A 20994-nucleotide genomic window follows, 5' to 3' on the forward strand; every position below is an offset into this window, starting at 1 on the left:
ATCTCTCTGTACTTTGCTCCGTTCATCTTTCCCTCACTCCTGACTAGTCTCCCAGTCCTTGCTGCTGAAAAACATCCACACAGCATGATGCTGCCACCATCATGCTTCACCGTAGGGATGGTGCCTGGTTTCCTCCAGATGTGACGCTTGGCATTCAGATCAAAGAGTTCAATCTTGGTTTCATCAGACCAGAGAATCTTGTTTCTCATGGTCAGAGTCCTTTAGGTGCCTCTTGGCAAACTCCAAGCGAGCTATCATGTGCCTTTTACTGAGGAGTGGCTTCCGTCTGGCCACTCTACCATAAAGGCCTGATTGGTTGAGTGCTGCAAAGATGGTTGTCCATCTGGAAGTTTCTCCCATCTCCAAAGAGGAACTCTGGAGCTCTGTCAAAGTGACCATCGGGTTCTTGGTCACCTCCCTGACCAAGGCCCTTCTCCCCCGATTGCTCAGTTTGGCCGGGTGGCCAGCTCTAGGAAAAGTCTTGGTGGTTCCAAACTTCTTCCATTTAAGAATGATGGAGGACACTGTGTTCTTGGGGACCTTCAATGCAGCATCAATGTTTTGGTACCCTTCCCAGATCTGTGCCTCGACACAAGCCTGTCTCGGAGCTCTACAGACAATTCCTTCAACCTCATGGCTTGGTTTTTACTCTGACATGCACTGTCAACTATGGGACCTTATATAGACAGGTGTGTGCCTTTCCAAATTATGTCCAATCAATTGAATTTACAGGTGGACCCCAGTTAAGTTGTAGAAACATCTCAAGGATGATCAATGGAAACAGGATGCACCTGAGCTCAATTACGAGTCTCATAGCAAAAGGGTCTGAATACTAATGTAAATAGGTAGCGTTTTTTTTATACATTTGCAAAAAAATCCAAAAACCTGTTTTAGCTTTGTAATTATTGGGTATTATTGTGTGTAGATTGTTGAGGAAAAACATTTACTTAATCCATTTTAGAATAAGGCTGTAACGTAACAACATTTGGAAAAATTCAAGGGGTCTGAATACTTTCCGAAGGCACTGCATGAGGAAATTATAATACAATCAAATCAGTTGATTTCTTTTGATACCTGTGTCTTGCAGTTGAGGTGAAGACCAGTTGTAGGCTTACAGTAAGTTTGTTAATTAGGCTTGTGGATGTAAACCCACACATACCTGCCCTCCTCCATGCCCAGACAGACCGTGGGGGCATCACTGGTCTTCCCTGCTGAGGAGTGATTATTTTCGGGGTTCCCCTCCCCGTTCTCCTGGGTCCTCTGCTCCATGGGTACGTACGCCATACACAGGATCCGTGACTCAACATTGAAGCACTCTGTCACTTTGGGGCTGGAGTTTTGCATGGCTATGATGGCTATCTGACCCATCTGGTTGGTGCAGCTCGCCACCTGAACAGGGATAGGAGTAGTAACATTTAGGAGGAGGGACAGGAGTTTTTCCTTACCACATGACCTGACCAGGAAAGATTCCATGCCCTAGCTAGGAAATAAAAGCCTTTTACAGAGCAACAATCACAACAACAAACTGTTACAATGCTTCTAACCACTCCAGCAGAAAGCTGCACAGCTGACTGACCAGTAGGAGCTTAGAGCGGGACAGAATGGCCCTCTCAATCCAGGCCAACAGTGAGTCATTTACAATGGAAAAGTGTGAGCTTTCAGTGAGAATGGGAACAGTCCATCACTGGAGGACATTGGGAGTCAAAGTATTGTGAATGTTTTATCACGGTGTCTGAAGTAAATACACACAGCTAAGAGGCACTAAACTGATTCATACAGTAAACATACCACTGGTTCAGAATTACAGCTCATGAATGAAAGGGCCTCTGTTCAATTATTCATATAAATCTCAGTGTGAGTGGAAGAAAGCTTTTTTATAGCTGATGAGTAAGATGTCTACTCTCAACATTTGGCTCTGGCTAGAAGCATAAGTGACAGTATGCATCTGTTGATATACAGCAGGGTAGCCTAGTGATTAGAGAGTTGGACTAGTAACCGAAAGGTTGCAAGATCAAATCCCCGAGCTGACAAGGTACAAATCTGTCGTTCTGCCCCTGAACAAGGCAGTTAACCCGCTGTTCCTAGGCTGTCATTGAAAATAATATTTTTTTCTTAACTGACTTGCCTAGTAAAATAAAAATACAATGAAGCACATGGATGTCCATACTGTACAAAGGTATATGTTTTATAAAATGAAACCTCCAGGTGTCCTCACCCACACACAGCCATGTCCCAGAGCAGGGGTGTCTGCTGTGCTCTCTATGTTGATGTGGGGCTCGGGGTTATGGACCGCACACTCCACCTGACACAGACAGAGGGAACAGACACAGTTTTCACATCACATATGTATGGAGTTTGTAGTAATTTCCTACATGACATTGTAGCAAATGATTCATGCAGCCATGGGATGTGGACTCTGTACATGGAGCCATTAACTTTGCCCACGGCTCAGAGAGAAGGAGACCGTGTGGGGGAGCGGAGGCCCACCTTGAACTCCTGTAGTTTGGACATGACCACAGGCATCTGCCTGAGCAGGAGAGGATGTTTCTGCTTCTTGATCTGGTTACCATCATCCTCTGCAAAGAACCAGCCCTGCAGGTTGTCCTCCTCTGTTAGCAAACACACACACACGTACACATACACATTCACACACACACAAACTGTTTGAGTGACAAGTCCATACCAGAGTAATTTCATTTTTAAAGAGGAACACTATGTCCAGTGTGGAGCGATCCTAAATTCTAACCGGTAAATATTTCCAAATATGTTACATAACACCTGATTCTATAATCTATACACCAGATTCAGGCTATATAACTTAATGATCCATTTTTACAGAGGGGACCACAGAACTGGAAAAGTGAATTGGAACTAATGATATTCACTCAGTAAACATAGATTTTTAAATAGCCATTGATATGCAACTGAACCTGGATTTTGGAAGTGAGCCACAAAGCCACGGGCAGTTTGAACATTTCCAAGTGGAAAAAGGACAGAGAGGCAGTCCCTCTGCATACACTTACTACAGTGTTCTATGGAACTACAAAGTGACAGAGACAGTGGAGACAAGCAATAGGGAACACAAAGTATCCAACGTCAACAGACAGAGCATTGGGTCTGTGATTGTGACTGAGGCCAGATTAGACGTACCCAGAGCCAGCTTGGCCATCTGCAGGTTACTGATCCATGACTGTTTGATGGCCGGAGAGAACGTATTGAACACTGCACTGAAGTATGTGGGCCTGCCAGACCTGTCCAGAGGAGATAGAGAGAGAGAGAGAGAGAGAGAGAGAGAGAGAGAGAGAGAGAGAGAGAGAGAGAGAGAGAGAGAGGGGAGGCATAGAGAGAGAGAGAGAGAGTGTTGATACAGTGACAGGATCCATTATACAGTGTGTTGCTCAGAGCCCACTCAGTGCAGAAGAAATGTAACACTGGGGTGTATTCAAACATGTTGGTATGGTAGGAGTGAATGAACATGAGTAAATAAATACTGATTTTATTTAAAGTCAGTGCACTACTTTTCTGCACTATTTTCAAAGATTTATGCAACTGCTCAGTGATCCTGATTTTGAATACAGCCCACATATCTCCCACATCCCCAGATGACACAGAGGAACAACACAGTGCTGTCAGGAACCTAACAGCTGAAGGGACATGTGATCCTGCTCTCTGACAGCAGACAGGGCTGCGAATAATTCAAGACAACAATGATTACAACAGCTAATAACAGCCAACGTAAATACCACATCACAGAAGGATCTCTCTGGCATGCAACTTCCTGTTCACTCCCTCTCTCCATCTCTGTCTCTCTCTCTCTGGAGTATGTTGTTTTTAGATGTGGGCGATCAGAGAGGAATGAGAGCAGCAGAGTTGTATCTCTAAACGTGATGCCCTGCGGTCTCAGTGTGAGTAAACAAGGTGCTGGTTAGGTCCAGGAGGGACCATGTGAAGGAGTTGATGAAACAGCTGCACTGTCTTCTCTGAGGAGATAAACACACTGCTCCACAGCAGAAAGCACAGAGCTCTAACAGACTAAATCATACCCCTGAGATCAGACTAGAACAAAGTTAAAGTTGTTACCACCGTGACGGTAACACACTGTGCTCATTCCTGAATGGTGAGAGGAGACAGTGAGGGAGTGAGGACATAGGGGCCTAACCTAGTGTGTGAGAGAGAGACAGCAGTGTGGTGGGAGTGAGGTCTATGTGTGAGAGAGAGACAGCAGTGTGGTGGGAGTGAGGTCTATGTGTGAGAGAGAGACAGCAGTGTGGTGGGAGTGAGGTCTATGTGTGAGAGAGAGACAGCAGTGTGGTGGGAGTGAGGTCTATGTGTGAGAGAGAGACAGCAGTGTGGTGGGAGTGAGGTCTATGTGTGAGAGAGAGACAGCAGTGTGGTGGGAGTGAGGTCTATGTGTGAGAGAGAGACAGCAGTGTGGTGGGAGTGAGGTCTATGTGTGAGAGAGAGACAGCAGTGTGGTGGGAGTGAGGTCTATGTGTGAGAGAGAGACAGCAGTGTGGTGGGAGTGAGGTCTATGTGTGAGAGAGAGACAGCAGTGTGGTGGGAGTGAGGTCTATGTGTGAGAGAGAGACAGCAGTGTGGTGGGAGTGAGGTCTATGTGTGAGAGAGAGACAGCAGTGTGGTGGGAGTGAGGTCTATGTGTGAGAGAGAGACAGCAGTGTGGTGGGAGTGAGGTCTATGTGTGAGAGAGAGACAGCAGTGTGGTGGGAGTGAGGTCTATGTGTGAGAGAGAGACAGCAGTGTGGTGGGAGTGAGGTCTATGTGTGAGAGAGAGACAGCAGTGTGGTGGGAGTGAGGTCTATGTGTGAGAGAGAGACAGCAGTGTGGTGGGAGTGAGGTCTATGTGTGAGAGAAACAGCAGTGGTGTGTGTAAGACACTGACTTGTCCGGTTTGCCAGGCAGCTGCAGCTGGATCCTACAGCGGTCTGCAGCCCGGATCTCGTCCTCCTTCTTCAGGATGAGACGCTGCAGACCTGACACCCAGTCATGGGCCACCGTAGGGTTAACGTTCTAGAGGAGGGATGGAGGGATGGAAAAGAGACAGCGAGAGACAGATAAAGTATTAACGCCATAGCCCTTAAACCATAGCCCAATGTCAAGCTAGATCTATAACAGCCTTCAATCATGCCATTGGGCGAGCAGAGATTGACTCCACACACCAGCTCTTCCAAATTGACCACAAAAGCCCCCCTCTGTCTTGTGTGTGTATGAGACACACATGTCTCTCTGTGTGCCTCTGGCCTGTTCTCTGCTCCCCCACCACTCTCAGACAGAAACACGTCTCCCTGTGTGCCTCTGGCCTGTTCTCTGCTCCCCCACCACTCTCAGACAGAAACACGTCTCTCTGTGTGCCTCTGGCCTGTTCTCTGCTCCCCCACCACTCTCAGACAGAAACACGTCTCTCTGTGTGCCTCTGGCCTGTTCTCTGCTCCCTACCACTCTCAGACAGAAACACGTCTCTCTGTGTGCCTCTGGCCTGTTCTCTGCTCCCTACCACTCTCAGACAGAAACACGTCTCTCTGTGTGCCTCTGGCCTGTTCTCTGCTCCCCCACCACCCTCAGACAGAAACACGTCTCTCTGTGTGCCTCTGGCCTGTTCTCTGCTCCCCACCACTCTCAGACAGAAACACGTCTCTCTGTGTGCCTCTGGCCTGTTCTCTGCTCCCCCACCACTCTCAGACAGAAACACGTCTCTCTGTGTGCCTCTGGCCTGTTCTCTGCTCCCCCACCACTCTCAGACAGAAACACGTCTCTCTGTGTGCCTCTGGCCTGTTCTCTGCTCCCCCACCACTCTCAGACAGAAACACGTTTCTCTGTGTGCCTCTGGCCTGTTCTCTGCTCCCCCACCACTCTCAGACAGAAACACGTCTCTCTGTGTGCCTCTGGCCTGTTCTCTGCTCCCCCACCACTCTCAGACAGAAACACGTCTCTCTGTGTACCTCTGGCCTGTTCTCTGCTCCCCCACCACTCTCAGACAGAAACACGTCTCTCTGTGTGCCTCTGGCCTGTTCTCTGCTCCCCCACCACTCTCAGACAGAAACACGTCTCTATGTGTGCCTCTGGCCTGTTCTCTGCTCCCCCACCACTCTCAGACAGAAACACGTCTCTCTGTGTACCTCTGGCCTGTTCTCTGCTCCCCCACCACTCTCAGACAGAAACACGTCTCTCTGTGTACCTCTGGCCTGTTCTCTGCTCCCCCACCACTCTCAGACAGAAACACTTCTCTCTGTGTACCTCTGGCCTGTTCTCTGCTCCCCCACCACTCTCAGACAGAAACACGTCTCTCTGTGTACCTCTGGCCTGTTCTCTGCTCCCCCACCACTCTCAGACAGAAACACGTCTCTCTGTGTACCTCTGGCCTGTTCTCTGCTCCCTACCACTCTCAGACAGAAACACGTCTCTATGTGTGCCTCTGGCCTGTTCTCTGCTCCTCACCACTCTCAGACAGAAACACGTCTCTCTGTGTGCCTCTGGCCTGTTCTCTGCTCCCCCACCACTCTCAGACAGAAACACGTCTCTCTGTGTACCTCTGGCCTGTTCTCTGCTCCCCCACCACTCTCAGACAGAAACACGTCTCTCTGTGTACCTCTGGCCTGTTCTCTGCTCCCCCACCACTCTCAGACAGAAACACGTCTCTCTGTGTGCCTCTGGCCTGTTCTCTGCTCCCCCACCACTCTCAGACAGAAACACGTCTCTCTGTGTGCCTCTGGCCTGTTCTCTGCTCCCCCACCACTCTCAGACAGAAACACGTCTCTCTTTATATATGTGGCTCACCTGGTAGTTTCCCTTGAGGCTTCCGATCATGCTGGAGATCTGGTTGACCAGGCTGAGGTCGTGGATGAGGTTCTGCAGGTCCTGGTACAGCTGGCCTGGACCCATGTACAGCTTATCTGAGAGGAGAGACAATGACAACAAGTCAATAAACTATCATGTCATTGTCAACAGAGAACTGGGTTATTACCAAATAAAGTTGGTAGTAGTAGTAAGTTCTGATTCACAAAGCTGAGCCCATATCCCATCTGAACCCACTGACCCAACAATATGAGCCATACAAATCTCAAAGGCAATTATTGTGCCTTGAAAGCAGGAGGTAAAATAAGACACACTGCCAGACAAAGTCAGTCTGTTTCCCAACTTGGCATGGCTCTGAACCGTGTGTGCGTGTGCGTGCGAGAGAGAGAGAGTGTGCGTTGGAAATGAGTACCGTTACCTAACGGCAGTTTCCTGGCGTTAAATTTCCCTCTATTGCGCTAGCGTGTGTGTGTTTCTTTGTAGATGTGCCCTGCCTAACCGAACCAACAGGCCAGTGAAGTAAGGTATTATTGTGTTTCTGTGCGTCCAGCTCGGGACAATGGGCTGCTTTGTTTGTCAGCGCTCAGCCTGTATATCAGGAAGAGACACAGACAGAGAGCCAGACTCCTCAGAGAGAGAAAGGGAGAGAAAGAGGAGAGGCCCCCTGTAGGTTCTGCCAGCACATAGCCTTCTCTCAAGGCTGTAACTCAAATTAAACCTGCAGCACAGAGAGGACCCTCCTCATCTTTCAGACATGCCTGCCAACAAGTCATCGTACGGTAGGATTTGCAGCATATGGTACTGTCAGCTAACAAGTAAGGCAAGCTCTTAAAGATGATTTCACCATATGACTTTTCAACTTAAACGTGGTCTACCACTCTCATAAGGCAGCACATTGGAACTGGGAGGGGGTTAAGGATTCCTGGAGCTCCCTCTGGTTTTGCCAGTCTACTTTCTGTGGGGTCTATAATGGCCCTTCACACTGCCGTAGTGTTCCAGCTCCATGGCAACCGCTCCATTCTTCCCCAGGGCTGCCAAGAGAGGACACTCAGAGAAACTTCCACCCCGTTTGACCTGCACTAAGTACTTCACGTAGGTGGTGGTCACACTGGAGACAGAAAGAGTCATTCAGAAAAGGATACTTCAGATTGTAAGTTTACATGCAGAAGCTAATTCAGAGACGTTCTCTTCATCATGTACCAAGATATCATTCCATTCTGAATATGTCCAGGTCACGGAGTATCATTGAACAGTTTTACTGTTACAGACAGTGTGTTGGGTTGAAAGCAATTTGAAAAGTGTATGGTTGACAATAACAATTTGTCCTAGCTTCAGAAGCATGTTAAAATGTCATTTCTGTTCTATTGAGCTAATTGTCTTGTCTAATGAAGTTAAAATATTCCCGCCTCATTGGTCTTAATTTTATGTTTTATTTAACTAGGCAAATCAGTTAAGAAAAAATTCTTATTTTACAATAACGGCCTACCCCGGCCAGACCCTTCCCTAACCCGGACGACGCTGGGCCAATTGTACGCCGCACTATGGGACTCCCGATCACGACTGGTTGTAATACAGCCCAGGATCGAATCAGGGTATGTAGTGACGCCTCTGGCACTGAGATGCAGTGCCTTAGACCCCTGTGCCACTCAGGAGCCCTATGATGTCTTTGTGTGGTTGGAACCCGGTCAGGGCAGAATCACTGAATAAGCTTCAGTCATGCTCATTGGCTTGTCATCCATGGTAATTCTACAGGCCATGATTCATCTCTATGACTATAGATATTATATGTTCTGACAAACAATGACAATAGTCCACAATGAGACTGAGTGCCATGGACAAGCTGAACCTGACCTGTAGAGCAGTCATTCATCGATGGCTCTGACCTAGACTAGTGTCACGTCAGCTAGAAGAAAGGGTTGCGGTTTATTGTTTTAAAGTCTTTGCCAATGTAACTGACCCATCTCTTCTGGTGGTCCCAATTAGCTAAGATAAGTACAACAGACATGAGGCAAGCAAACAGACATCCAGAGCAGAGCACAGGAAACTGTGACATCATACGCTGGACCGTCTTTTCATTGCCTCTAGTAGACAGGTCACCAGTTGCTTTGACAGAACATACTGGACTATGGAGGGAGGGAGAGAAGCTGAGAGTGAGGGTTTTTCCCACTTAAAATGCCTGGCCAGAACAGACACACAGAGGACTGACTAGGAGGAAAATTTCATCAGTATTGAAGAAATGATATGGGTCATAGACAAAATATGGGGGAGTAAAAATGACCATACCCTACTGTAATGTTTTCCATTCTAGCTCCATGTCCAATGGAATTAGCTAACATTACTGAGCTGAACCAGACTGCTGTCCAGTCCATATGGATCTCCTAAGGGGAATAGGTTACTGGCTGTATATATAGGGGTCTAACCTAGCTCGAGGACTAGACAGCTGGCTCGGAATATGCCTGCCTGTCTGTCAGCCCAGGGTCCAGATGCTTTAGTCTACTGTCTTTAGCCCCCATAAGGCCGTCTGTGGGTGTGAATAGAGGGCAGATGGAGAGGTGACGGGTGGGTGAGTGGGTAAGAGGCTTTGGGGAGGAGAGGGGACGGGGTGGCAGTTGGGCAGTGGAGGAGAGAGAAGAGAGGAAAGGTTGCTTATCCCCTGGCATTTCAATGAGTAAGAGGACGAGAGGAAAACAAGAAATGGCCCATATGGTCAACTTCACTCAGGGTCCTATGCTTTAACAATATGGATGGAGAGTAGTACAGTACAGTAGAACACTAATGGACTCTTAAATAACACAGGCTTACGCACAACAACATCCATTTACAGGCTAGACGTTCATCCTCTTGTCAGCATGTGGGTCAATAGGCATGGCTATTACACTATAAAGCCATTTGTAATCAGAGGCTCAACATCTCTGTACAGTAGGCCATACCCTCGGTAATACAACTAATAAATATATATATATATATATATATACACATACATATATACACACACACACTAACACAACGTGCCATTGGAACACAGGTGTGATGGTTGACGATAATGGGCCTCTGTACACCTATGTAGATATTCCATAAAAAAATCTGCCATTTCCATCTACAATAGTCATTTACAACATTAACAATGTCTACACTGTATTTCTGATCAATTTGATGTTATTTTAATGGACACATTTGTTTTGCTTTTCTTTCAAAAACAAGGAAATGTCTAAGTGACCCCAAACATTTGAACGGTAGTGTATATATATATATATATATATGGAATGAGTTTCTCTGGCTTTATACACACACACACGACTGGAGTAGATCACACTAGCACCACAGATGGGACTGACAAACAGAAGCCTGCATCAGAGGGCTTGGTGTAAGGGAAAAACCTGCCACGCACAGGAAACGACTGTCACCTCTGTTCATAACCTCTAGCATACAATAACATAGTTACTCCATAGCTATTACAGCATCCACCTTGCCTTCCCCAGTGGGTGTACTGCTGTCACCACCTGAACACCAGCTAAATGAAAAGCACACTAATGTACCGTTGCATTCCCCATTACCCACGCCTGGTTTGTAGTCAGGGTGAATGTTCTTTACTAAAAAAGCAACTGCCTGGTTATGATCACAAACCATACAGTCTGGTTATGATGGTAGCATGGTTTCCAATGAGGAGTTTAAAGGAGCGGCCATGCCGAGCAGCTGCCAGAGCAGGCCAGGGGAAAGAGTGAAGTCAGTGACCCTGCAGCAGAGAGTGGAGCTGGCTGCTTAAAGACTCACCACAGTTTCTCTGGAACTATTTTAAAACGTCTCTCAGTGGTTCGAGATGGAAAGCCTGGCACACAGAAAATGATGGCTAAACATTTGTTGTTGGTGTGTCAAATGAATTAATAAGCAACTTTTGCTCCTTGTTATTGAGTGTGGTCCTGCAACACTATAATCTGAGAAGGACAGCCCCCCATGTTTCATCCAACAGTAACATCAGTGAGTCATGTAATGCTTGTACTGTAGTGTTGATCTGAGCCCACTGAGAACTGGCCAGGCAGTTTGGTAAAGAATTACAGTAATCATCTAGAACTCATCAATATTTCAGGGAGGGGGGTGTTGAAGCGTAATCAGCACTAAGAGGAAATTGTATTGATTTTACACACAGCAGAAAACAAGGTATTGCTGCTTGTACTGTACTGTATCTGCATTGTACAGCCACTGTGCAGAGTAATGCATATTATTTCAATTTATACAACGGGTGGGTCTAATCCTGAATGTTGATTGGTTAAAACCGTATTCCAGCCAATGTCTATTCCACAATTTACCACTGGCTAAATCTATGGCGTTAAAATGCCTATTTACTCTGTTCTATCTGACCGCGCAATCCACTGTCTCATCAGCCCAGCCAGGCACTTTATAAACTTGATCTCCACTGTAAAAAGCATCTAGACATTCTCACATTTCTTTCAGACTAACATTTCATTTTCAACTGCAGATATTTGTATAAACCTTGTTGTCTGTCTCTCCAACATTTGCAACATTGTTTCAATATTCATATTCGATCTCCAGCTGTCCCATAGTAATGAACGTGCCGAGAGTCGGGACAAGACAGACAGGCAGGCAGCATTTTTCAACCAGTCGAAATCATGAATCAGCTGTCATCATTTTTATGGAAATATACAAAGACATTTCAAATGAAAAAAGGTCAAACAAAACGAAGTGCAGCTAGTTTGCAGTCTTTCCAGTTTCAGTTTGAAGTGATTGTGTTACTGTAGCTGTGTTGTTGGCTAACTCCTCTGAACAACAGTGTCCTGACGAGTGAGCAAATGTTCTATGCCAGGTGAAATCGCGCCTCGTTAGCTCATTGTTATGGATGTATCCAAATAAATGTCTCTAGAAAACAGCTGCAAATGCAAATGCAGCTACTGTTGTTATTCTGGCTGCACTTTTTGATGTGACTGTAAGTTAGCCGTAGTTGGCTAGCTAGCAAGCAAGGGATAAGAAGGTTGCCAGCCAGTATGGCAATGGAACATTTAGAAAGAACGACTGGGTCGCGTTCATAGATCCAGAACAAAAAGACTGAACGACAGGGTTGCGTCTCTAGCAACCGAACTGATAGAACGAATGACCATCCGGCTTGGGTAGCAACCCTAGAATTGTGTCGGGACTATATCTTGTGGAATGATGAAATACATGAATAAATTCATCAAAATAACATTTTTAATGAAAATATGTCAATCATTATTTGAATATGTTGATAACCCATGGAATAAAAGGGATAATGCCTCGAAGCCGTTGTTTGGAGGATATATTGGCACGGTTTGCAGGCCCATGTCTTCGTCTCGGCTTCTCCTGCATTATTACTTTGTTTACGTTCTTTTTTTATTTAACCTTTATTTAACTAGGCAAGTCAGTTAAGAACAAATTCTTATTTACAATGACGGCCTACCACGGCCAAACTCTAACCGGACAACGCTGGGCCAATTGTGCGCCGGCCAATGGGACTCCCAATCACGGCCGGTTGTGATACAGCCTGGAATCGAACCAGGGTCTGTAGTGACACCTCTAGCACTGGGATGCAGTGCCGTAGACCACTGCACCACTTGGGAGCCCTAAAATCAGGCCTCACATTCCTCTCTTTATGATTAATTGTGGGGTCATAAAGAAACGATGATGGGTTTTTTGGCCTTTGGGAGGGCTCTAAACTACATCTTATCTACATCTTACTCTTTTTCCAATACTAAGCAGGTTACAGGCAGACCTCTGTGACAGATCTCTGTGGTTGCGAATCATTGGGACGTACTTGGTTTGGCATTGATGATCACCTTCTCTCCAGAGTGGGGTTGGTTGGTGAAGCGGCTGTTGTCGCCCATGTCTTCACTGGAGCCAAACTCTACTACGTCCACAAAGCTCAGAGGGACACTCCACTTCAGCAGGAACTTCTGACCCAAGGCGGCGTTGCCACTACCACTGCCATCAACACTGCACCTGGATACAGAGGAGGACAGGCAGAGGACGAATGCAGGCAGAAGACTAATGAATTTCCTCACAGGGAACAATAAAGGTTTCTTCAACCAATATTACATTTATTGAGTGTATTCCTCACTGATACAGAGGGGATTGTAAACAAAATCAGGGTAAACAAAAGTTCAGAAAGTTAAATGATTTACCATCGTAAGGTATGTGGTATGGTATGTGCTGTATATGCCACATCAAAGCGGGGCAAATTCTTTTGAAAATGTCATGACTGTAATGTAAGACTTATACTGTACTTCATGCATGACTGGTTCTACAGTTATCATGTCGCCCTATTGGCACTTGACAGCCTGGGCAGAGAGCTCCTGTAAATTTTGTAAATATTTAATCATTATGTTTTTTGTATGAATCATTTCACTTTTTGTTTTTGAATAGCCAAACAAGTATAGATTTACTCTGGATTACATTTTGTTTGATGCCTAAGAATGAATGGCAAATCAGCGTTTCAAGATGGCTAGCTAACAATGCTAGCTAGCTAGCTGTTTTAATTTGACTACGTCGGCCTATATTGGGATGTTTCTACAACCTCCTTGATCCAACGGGGGGGGTTGGCAGTGAGGAATTCATCGCTCCAGAGCATTCCTCCAAAGCTATGAGTGTTCTGTATGCTGAGTGAATGCACTGGGAGATAAAAAACAAACTGCATCATTCTTGTTCCACAAGTGTCCTACCGCACAGAGAAGACGCTGGCTGCGAGACACCTTGAGGTAGATTCCTGCCCCCAGATGTCTTGATCTGGTTGCTCAGCTCCCCCTGTTCACCACCTGTACCTGCACCTCCCTCTGCTCAAGCTATTTATTGACTGTCGCTCCATTTGTTGCTCATGTTATTCACATGTTTTATTGATGTTGTTTTTCTTTTTAAGCACCTTGAGATTTGTTTATCTGTATGTGCTGTGTACTGCAAATCAGCTTTTAGCTTCCAAGTACAGCCTACTTGTAAAAATGTAATAAACTACTACTACTACTTTATAAAGCGTATAGATCCTCATGTCAGAGCCAGTGGCCAGTAGCTAGTGTGGTGAGGCACAGTATAATTACAGGACACAGGCTCCTCCACTGGGAGCTGATCAGAATCATACCCAGAGAGGATGCTCCATCTGTGGGTAGAAACCCTGGCCAGGGTGAGTACTGTGTCTGGTGCTGGTGCTTTGGGTCTTACCGGACGTTGGGCGTGGCACACATGAGCACGTCGTTGAGCAGGAAAAGGCGTCGCTCCTTGGTCTTGATGACCTCTCCGTGGTCGTTGTAGACCGTCTCCACTATGTCGTCAGAGCGAATCAGGTAGCGGCTGCCGTTACTCAGGAGCTGATGGGTGAGGGAGAGAGGCCAAGAGGTCAGATACAATATATGGTCTCGATGGTCTTCCCCAAGGTTAAATTATGATTTATGTCAATGTACATTTAAGGTACTCCCCAAAATATATAAATACATTCTGTAGATATTGCAGGGAAGCAGTTTGTCCGATCTTACTGTAGCTTTTTAGTCTGGTCCGTGTCAAGGGTGAAATGAATATGAAGATACCATTTAGTTAGTGTAGAATATAAACACACTAGTATAAGCACATGCAGTTTACAGATCAGTGTGTTTTTAGTTACAGTTAATGCCCTTTGCAGCATGCACACATCCATAAAATATACCGTAGATGCCATGGGGCGGCTGTTTGCTCTTGTGGGCAGACAAACGGACAAATAATTAGACAGTAGGGAATATTGATGCCTCCGTATCAGGCTCAGAGCCATCTCCTGTATATTGCCAGATTTGTTGATAGATGGATTCTCAGTGAAGAATGTGAAACATCTACAGTCAAGGCCTCAACGCCCACACAATGGAAGAAACAATCTGTTTAAACATTCAAATATCATCTAGTTATAGAGGACAAACACTGAGCCCTATGGTCTGAAGAAGATCAATGGTGTGTGTGGACATGTTAAACTATACTTATGGGGACCAGAAGTCCCAACAAGAATAGTAAACAAACAAACATTTGACCAACTGTGGACATTTTGTGAATCCCCACAAGGCCAAATGCTATTTCTAGGGGGTTTAGGGTTAAGGTTAGAATTAGTGTTAGGGTTAGAATTAAGTTTAGGGTTAGGGTTAGGAGCTACAGTTAGTTTTAGTGTTGGGAGCTAGGGTTAGGTTTAGGGTTAAGGTTAGGTTTTGGGGTTAAGGTTAGGGTATAGGATTTATTTTATAATGGGACTGAATTGTGTCCCCCCACAAGGTTAGTTATACAAGACTGTGTGTGTGTGTGTGCGTGTGCGTGTGCGTGTGCGTGTGCGTGTGCGTGTGTGTGTGCGTGTGTTCGAGCAATACCTTGTTGAGGTAGCGTTCGTTCATGGCCTTGGCTATGTGTCTGATCTCACAGCGCTGGTCAGCCTCCCTCTTCTTCTCATTGAGCTTTTCAGCCAGGGTCTCCAGTTCTGTCAGGGCCATCTGTAGGGGCAGTCTGTCACTGTGGCCTGCTGGTGTGTTCTTCAACATGTCCTGTATCACATTATATCACAGTCAGAACACCACAGAATAGCATAACATACTGTAACATGACATACCATCTGTAGGGGCAGCCTGTCACTGTGGCCTACTGGGGCGTTCTTCAACATGTCCTGCCATACAGCATGGAGAGATAACACATTCAGAATATAACAGAGCACCGATCACATCCAGAGCATCTCTACACTGCCATAACATCAGTTTATAACTATTTAGATTCTTTCAGAAGGCCAATGGGCAGTCTAAAATGTTATCCTCAGTCATAATAATTATGAGTGAGGATCAAATTTGAAGCACCTGAAGCAGAAATTATTTCCCAAGAGTATGCACACTACACAACACTCTCTCTGCATAGTGCATTCTTAACAACAGAGCTCTTTGTTAGTGACTATGTGGCGCTCTCTGCTGGTAGATGTGTAAAATGTACTCTAGGCGCTAAGTGTGGACGTGACAGTGAAATAGATACCTGCAGCAGCAGAATGAACTGAGGGAATCTCTGGATGGGCTTCATCATGAGTCCATAGAGAGTGACCCGGTCACTGCTGGTGTCCTGACGTTGCTGTGGAGAGAGAAGAGGACAATCAATGATTACTGATTGATGCAGTGCAGGGCAATCCAATACAGAACCACAAAGTGTTTTTGTTCAGTCTGAAATCAACCCCAGGTCCCTATGCGGAGTTAGGTTTAGGATAGAGCCAGAGATGTATATTCTGCATAGCTGTATCTCTGTATTTTCACAGGAGCATACTTAAAAATATTTTTACAGTGGTGCTCTGACTGACCTTGAGGAAGTCCAGGAAGCTGGGTTTGGAGGCACACGTCTTCCTGACCACCGCCATGGCTGTGCTGAAGTTGTTCACATACTCACAGTAGGCATCCAGCACCATGGACTTGGAGAACTGGGACCCAGATATAGAGAGAGGGAGAGACAGAAAGGGGAGAGAGCAAGTCATCAACACCCCATACGAGTCCGATACAATTACAGTCAGGAATGGAATTAACCTGGTACCAGACAAAGGAATGGGGCTTCCTAGGGCCAAAATAAGCTGTTAGTTGGACAGTGTATTATGATGGTTGTTTCTGGCCAGAGATAAGAGAGAGAGGACAGTAAGGAAGAAGGCACACAGCACATGGGTCACAGATGCTGTGTCCTGCTCCTGTGTTGTGGTGCCAGGGGTTAGGGGTCATGCTTCAAACAGTAACAAACCTCAGGAAGAGGGAGAACTGGGGTTACTGGGTGAGACTTTGTTTGAAGACCCCTGACCGGGTTGCTAGGCAGCGGAGACACCAGGGTGGAGCACTTCCTCCAAGAACCCAGTGCAGCTGTGTGTGTGTGTGTGTGTGTGTGTGTGTGTGTGTGTGTGTGTGTGTGTGTGTGTGTGTGTGTGTGTGTGTGTGTGTGTGTGTGTGTGTAATCATGGGACTAATTCCTATAGAAGGAGTCATGGTAAACTTGCACTATCGCTTCAGTCAGTGTTATGTTCAATGGTGAAGCACAGTACAGGACATGGTCCGAGTAAAGGAATGTTTCTGTTCACTAGTTTTGACCACATGACCACTGTCAAATGGTTTACTCTTCCAGCCATCTTAAAAGTGGAACTGAATCCTACAGTGGGTTCCCCAGCACTGAATCCTTCCTACACTTGTCCACCAACCCACCGAGGCTACAAAGACGTCCCCGATCATCTCCAGACTGTCCCACTCGGCCACGCGGCACGCCAGGGCGATCTGGAACAGGGCGTGGCACTGGAGAATCTCCCGGATACGATAGAATGTCACCTTCAGCTTCCTATCGCTTAGCAACCTGGGCTCAATCTCCAAAAGTGGCTTTTCATATTGCTGATAAGAGAGGATAAAGAGGATAAGGATGTGGTAGGAAATCTTTTCCTTGAGGAAATTAGAGAAATGTTATATGAAATGTATAAACTGTAAAATATCATACCTCTAAAATCCGCTTCAGTGCATCAAGATAGTTCTTCTCACTCTCTAATATGGAGCCCAGTATACACCTCCTCACCACCTGTTGTTGTGAGAGCCCCTCAGGGACGGGACTGAGCACTGGCTCCATGTTGAAGCATTCCACTTCGATGAATAGCTCCGACTCCTCATCCTCAAAACAGGTTGACTTCCTCTCTGAGATAAACAGGAGAGACGAGGTCAGCTTAAATCAGATGAGCATCACCCAGGAGGTTAATACACATTGTTAGTGGATAATTCCCCTGTTACAATGTAAAGTGCTTGCATTTTATCCCAGATACATCAGTGTAATTAACTGACTAGTGTGAACTAAGGACCATAGTCCATGTTCTGTTCTTACTCTTACCGTGACAGTGGGTCTTGATATACGACCGTCCCCTTCTCACTGCTGCTTTGGTCTTCTCCAGGCCGTCTTTGGTCCCGTCTCTCGCTGCCTTCACCAGCTTTTGCATCTTCATGTAACATCAACAACAGTAAATAGCACTCAGAGCAGACAGAGAGAACAGCATGCTACTGAAGCTCTTAGGGAGGAGATAGGAACTGTGTTAGAAGAGAAGGGAAGATGGCAGATCATGTAAATACAGGAGCAGGACCTCAGGGAGAGCAGGGTGGACCAGAGGAAGACAGCAACTGTGACAGCAGCTGAACTGAGTCAATCTAAACTAAAAGATTCTCACAGATGCATAAGGGCTTGAAGTGATGTTTACTTAACTTGAATCTCTCTATGTGAGACCTGTAAATAGGGAATGTCAGTTGTTTAGAGGCTCTTTCATTAGCCAGGGTAGAGTCTCAGAAGATTTACCTAAACTGCTACAACCCTCTGCTGAAAAGTAGAACTTCATAACTATCTTTTTTTATAGATTTGTTTGAAAATGTTCTGTAGGAGTGGACTGAGATGATCCTGTACGGACCTCCTGTCTAGGCCTACACACAACTCAGCTGCTCTGGTGTCTCAGTACGCCGTAGACCTAAAGGCATGTCACTTAGGAGATGCAGTTGCCTCAACACCCATACAGTTAGTGGCACAGGTCAATGCAGTAGAGACAAACTCACCACCAGACATAAGAGCAGGATGAAGGGACTAGGTCTGAGTCAGTCGGTGAGAGACACCGTGAGGGAGGTCGGGGTTAAGGAGGATCTACTTTGTCTAGCAGAGGGTGACGACACACACCGACCATGATGATGACATTTACCTTCTGCTCGTGTTTCTGTTTAATCTGCTGCAGCTCTACCGTTCCCACTGTATTTGCCATAAGATCTTTCATCTTTTTCTCATAGTGTTCTTTCAAGCGTGTCAGATCTTGAGAAAGCTAAACAAAAGCAGAGCATTTGAAGCGTTACCAGACGGATCCTCAGGTGGTCAGCCCCTCACCCCAATCCACCCACCCACCCTCACCACAGCTAAGGCCTTGCCTCCTCACCCATATTTGGTCTCCCGACCCACATAGAAATCTTAAAGGTAGACTCAGTGATATGATGTAGATGTGCAAAGCTTAGTGGGTCAATTTCAGCAAACAACTAAGGGCTAAACTTCTCCAGTGTTTTGGTCCTGTACCTACTACGCTCTAACAGCGTGAAGCGAACCCGTTCACATGCGTAGATACTGTGCGTGACTCTGAGAAAGTCTTGCATCTCGCTCATCGCAATATCTGCCGTGCTGCTCGCGGCAACGTCATTTCGCTGAGTTTACCTTTAACTGGGCCAATCTCTGCTACAAAAGCCAAGCAGTCACTTTGTGCAACCAGCTGAGTTATAACACTGAGACCTCCCTGGCAAGACCTCTGGGCTGAATGAACAAGCAGGCCATTCAATTCAAAACCAAATATACAAATGAACTGTATATTATCGAGAGCATAGTAATAACATGTGCAGCCGGAAGACAAGAATAAGCCTAGTGTATAAAAATGTGTACTAATATTTGCTGAATGATTTTTCATTTAAAATATGAGGATGGCAAATATTTATGAATCTTCTGTTTAACTGGATATTGCATTTTATTAGACATTCACTGTGTGCCACTGCTTCTGCTTCCTAATATGTTCAAGATGCTGATATAAATGACACTCTTCGAAAAAAGGGTTCCAAAGGGGTTCTCTGTAGGAGAACCCTTTTTGGTTCAAGGTAGAAACCTTTTTGGTTTCAGGTCGAACCCTTTTGGGTTCCATGTAGAACCCTCTGTGGAAAGGGTTCTACCTGGAATCAAAAGGGTTCTTCAAAGGGTTCTCCTATGGGGACAGCCGAAGAACCACTTTAGGTTCTAGATCAGTGGTTGCTGGTGGGAGGAGCTATGGGAGGACAGGCTCATTGTAATGGCTGGAATGGAATAAATGGAACGGAGCCAAACATGTGGTTTCCATATCCTTAATCTGTTTGATATCGTTCAATTTATTCCATTCCAGCCATTACAATGAGCCCATCCTCCTGTAGCTCCTCCCACCAGCCTCCACTGTTCTAGATATAACCTTTTTTGTTGTTGTTCTAAGAGTGCATCCTTCTTTAGCGTCTGTTGATCTGTGGCGTCCATCTGCAGCTTTGTGCATCTCCTGGTGAATCCAGATGAGACATATCCTTCATATCCTCTCTCAAACTTCTACTCCCCATAGTATATATAATCCCCTTCCTCTAGCAAAGTAAATTCCCCCTCTTCTCCTCAATCTCTTGTCCCCAATCTCTTCACCCTTCTTCTCCCTACCTCTCTCCCTCCCCAGAGGGACAGGTCTGTATACAGAGAGGGTAAGGTGTTAAGTTTACACACATGGGTCTTCCTTTGTGGGGGCTTCCCTCTCATGAAGGCGTCAGGCAGGCCATTCTCCCCGCGGCCCTCCCCGTCACTCTGCTCATCATAGCTCTCAAACTCGCTGGAGCTCCAGCCGTTGTCCAGGGAGCTGCCACAGCCCTCCTCCCCAAACTCCACATCATCATAGATCATCTCGTCTGGCTCTGAGGGATGAGGGGAAAGGGTTAAAATCAAGGGGAACAGCATTACAATCAGGGTGAAATACCTTTTCAACTGCAATGGTGCAATTTGTATTCATGTACATTAAGTTAGCCTGACCATATTCAAATCAGATTCCTTGGCATGAATTCTATTTGTCAGTTCTAGTGCATCAACTGAACATTGTACAGCCTAACACAGTTTGCTTAAGGGCACATCAAATGTTTCTGCTGAATAATTCCAGCACATTATGTTTTAGAAATGCAAAAGAGGTAAAGACATTAATATGCAAAAGTACCAAGACGCTGTGGAAAAGAGGAACGACAGTACAATGAAAAACTGAAAGAAAGACCGACAGAATAGAAAGAGAAAAAAGGAGGAATACAGCACTGACCTGTAGTGGAGTCAGAGTTCTCTCTGGGCACGTCATCATAAATTACTTCATCTGGATCTAAATGACAAAGCAACAATGTTTGAATTAACAAGGTCTCAATGTGAAATTAAGCTTCACACAACGGACAGGATACAATTTCAGGGAAGGCAAGAGGAGAGACCCCACAAGAGCCTGGTTCCTCAAAAGAACCTAGAGGAAGGAAGTGTCTATTTTGAATCTAAGTGAATTCCCAAAGAAAACACCAAAGCGTAGTCATGCATTGTGCACGGGACAGATTCAGGCTGGACTCAGAACTTTACAATCCCTGTCCTGTTGTGTTCCAAGCAAACCAAAAAGTATAAACTAGGTATATACAAATGGAAATAGAA

At 45.8% G+C, this 20994-nt stretch overlaps 1 protein-coding gene across 1 annotated transcript in view; it reads right to left on the reverse strand.

The window, feature by feature from the left end:
* Nucleotides 1-20994, reverse strand: part of LOC120059985 (rho guanine nucleotide exchange factor 10-like) — a 106710-nt gene that overhangs the window by 57038 nt on the left and 28678 nt on the right. The window contains exons 7-22 of the mRNA XM_039009062.1: nucleotides 20627-20683; nucleotides 20053-20237; nucleotides 17644-17749; nucleotides 17263-17453; nucleotides 16980-17159; nucleotides 16103-16219; nucleotides 15787-15879; nucleotides 15144-15314; nucleotides 13987-14132; nucleotides 12593-12777; nucleotides 6793-6908; nucleotides 4901-5028; nucleotides 3151-3251; nucleotides 2488-2609; nucleotides 2216-2302; nucleotides 1160-1389 (exon numbers count right to left, since the gene is read on the reverse strand). Coding sequence (XP_038864990.1) covers nucleotides 1160-1389; nucleotides 2216-2302; nucleotides 2488-2609; nucleotides 3151-3251; nucleotides 4901-5028; nucleotides 6793-6908; nucleotides 12593-12777; nucleotides 13987-14132; nucleotides 15144-15314; nucleotides 15787-15879; nucleotides 16103-16219; nucleotides 16980-17159; nucleotides 17263-17453; nucleotides 17644-17749; nucleotides 20053-20237; nucleotides 20627-20683 — 2215 coding nt within the window. The remainder of the gene's footprint in view (nucleotides 1-1159; nucleotides 1390-2215; nucleotides 2303-2487; nucleotides 2610-3150; nucleotides 3252-4900; nucleotides 5029-6792; nucleotides 6909-12592; nucleotides 12778-13986; nucleotides 14133-15143; nucleotides 15315-15786; nucleotides 15880-16102; nucleotides 16220-16979; nucleotides 17160-17262; nucleotides 17454-17643; nucleotides 17750-20052; nucleotides 20238-20626; nucleotides 20684-20994) is intronic.

Source organism: Salvelinus namaycush, chromosome 15, assembly GCF_016432855.1.
Source record: "Salvelinus namaycush isolate Seneca chromosome 15, SaNama_1.0, whole genome shotgun sequence".
Taxonomy (NCBI): domain Eukaryota; kingdom Metazoa; phylum Chordata; class Actinopteri; order Salmoniformes; family Salmonidae; genus Salvelinus; species Salvelinus namaycush.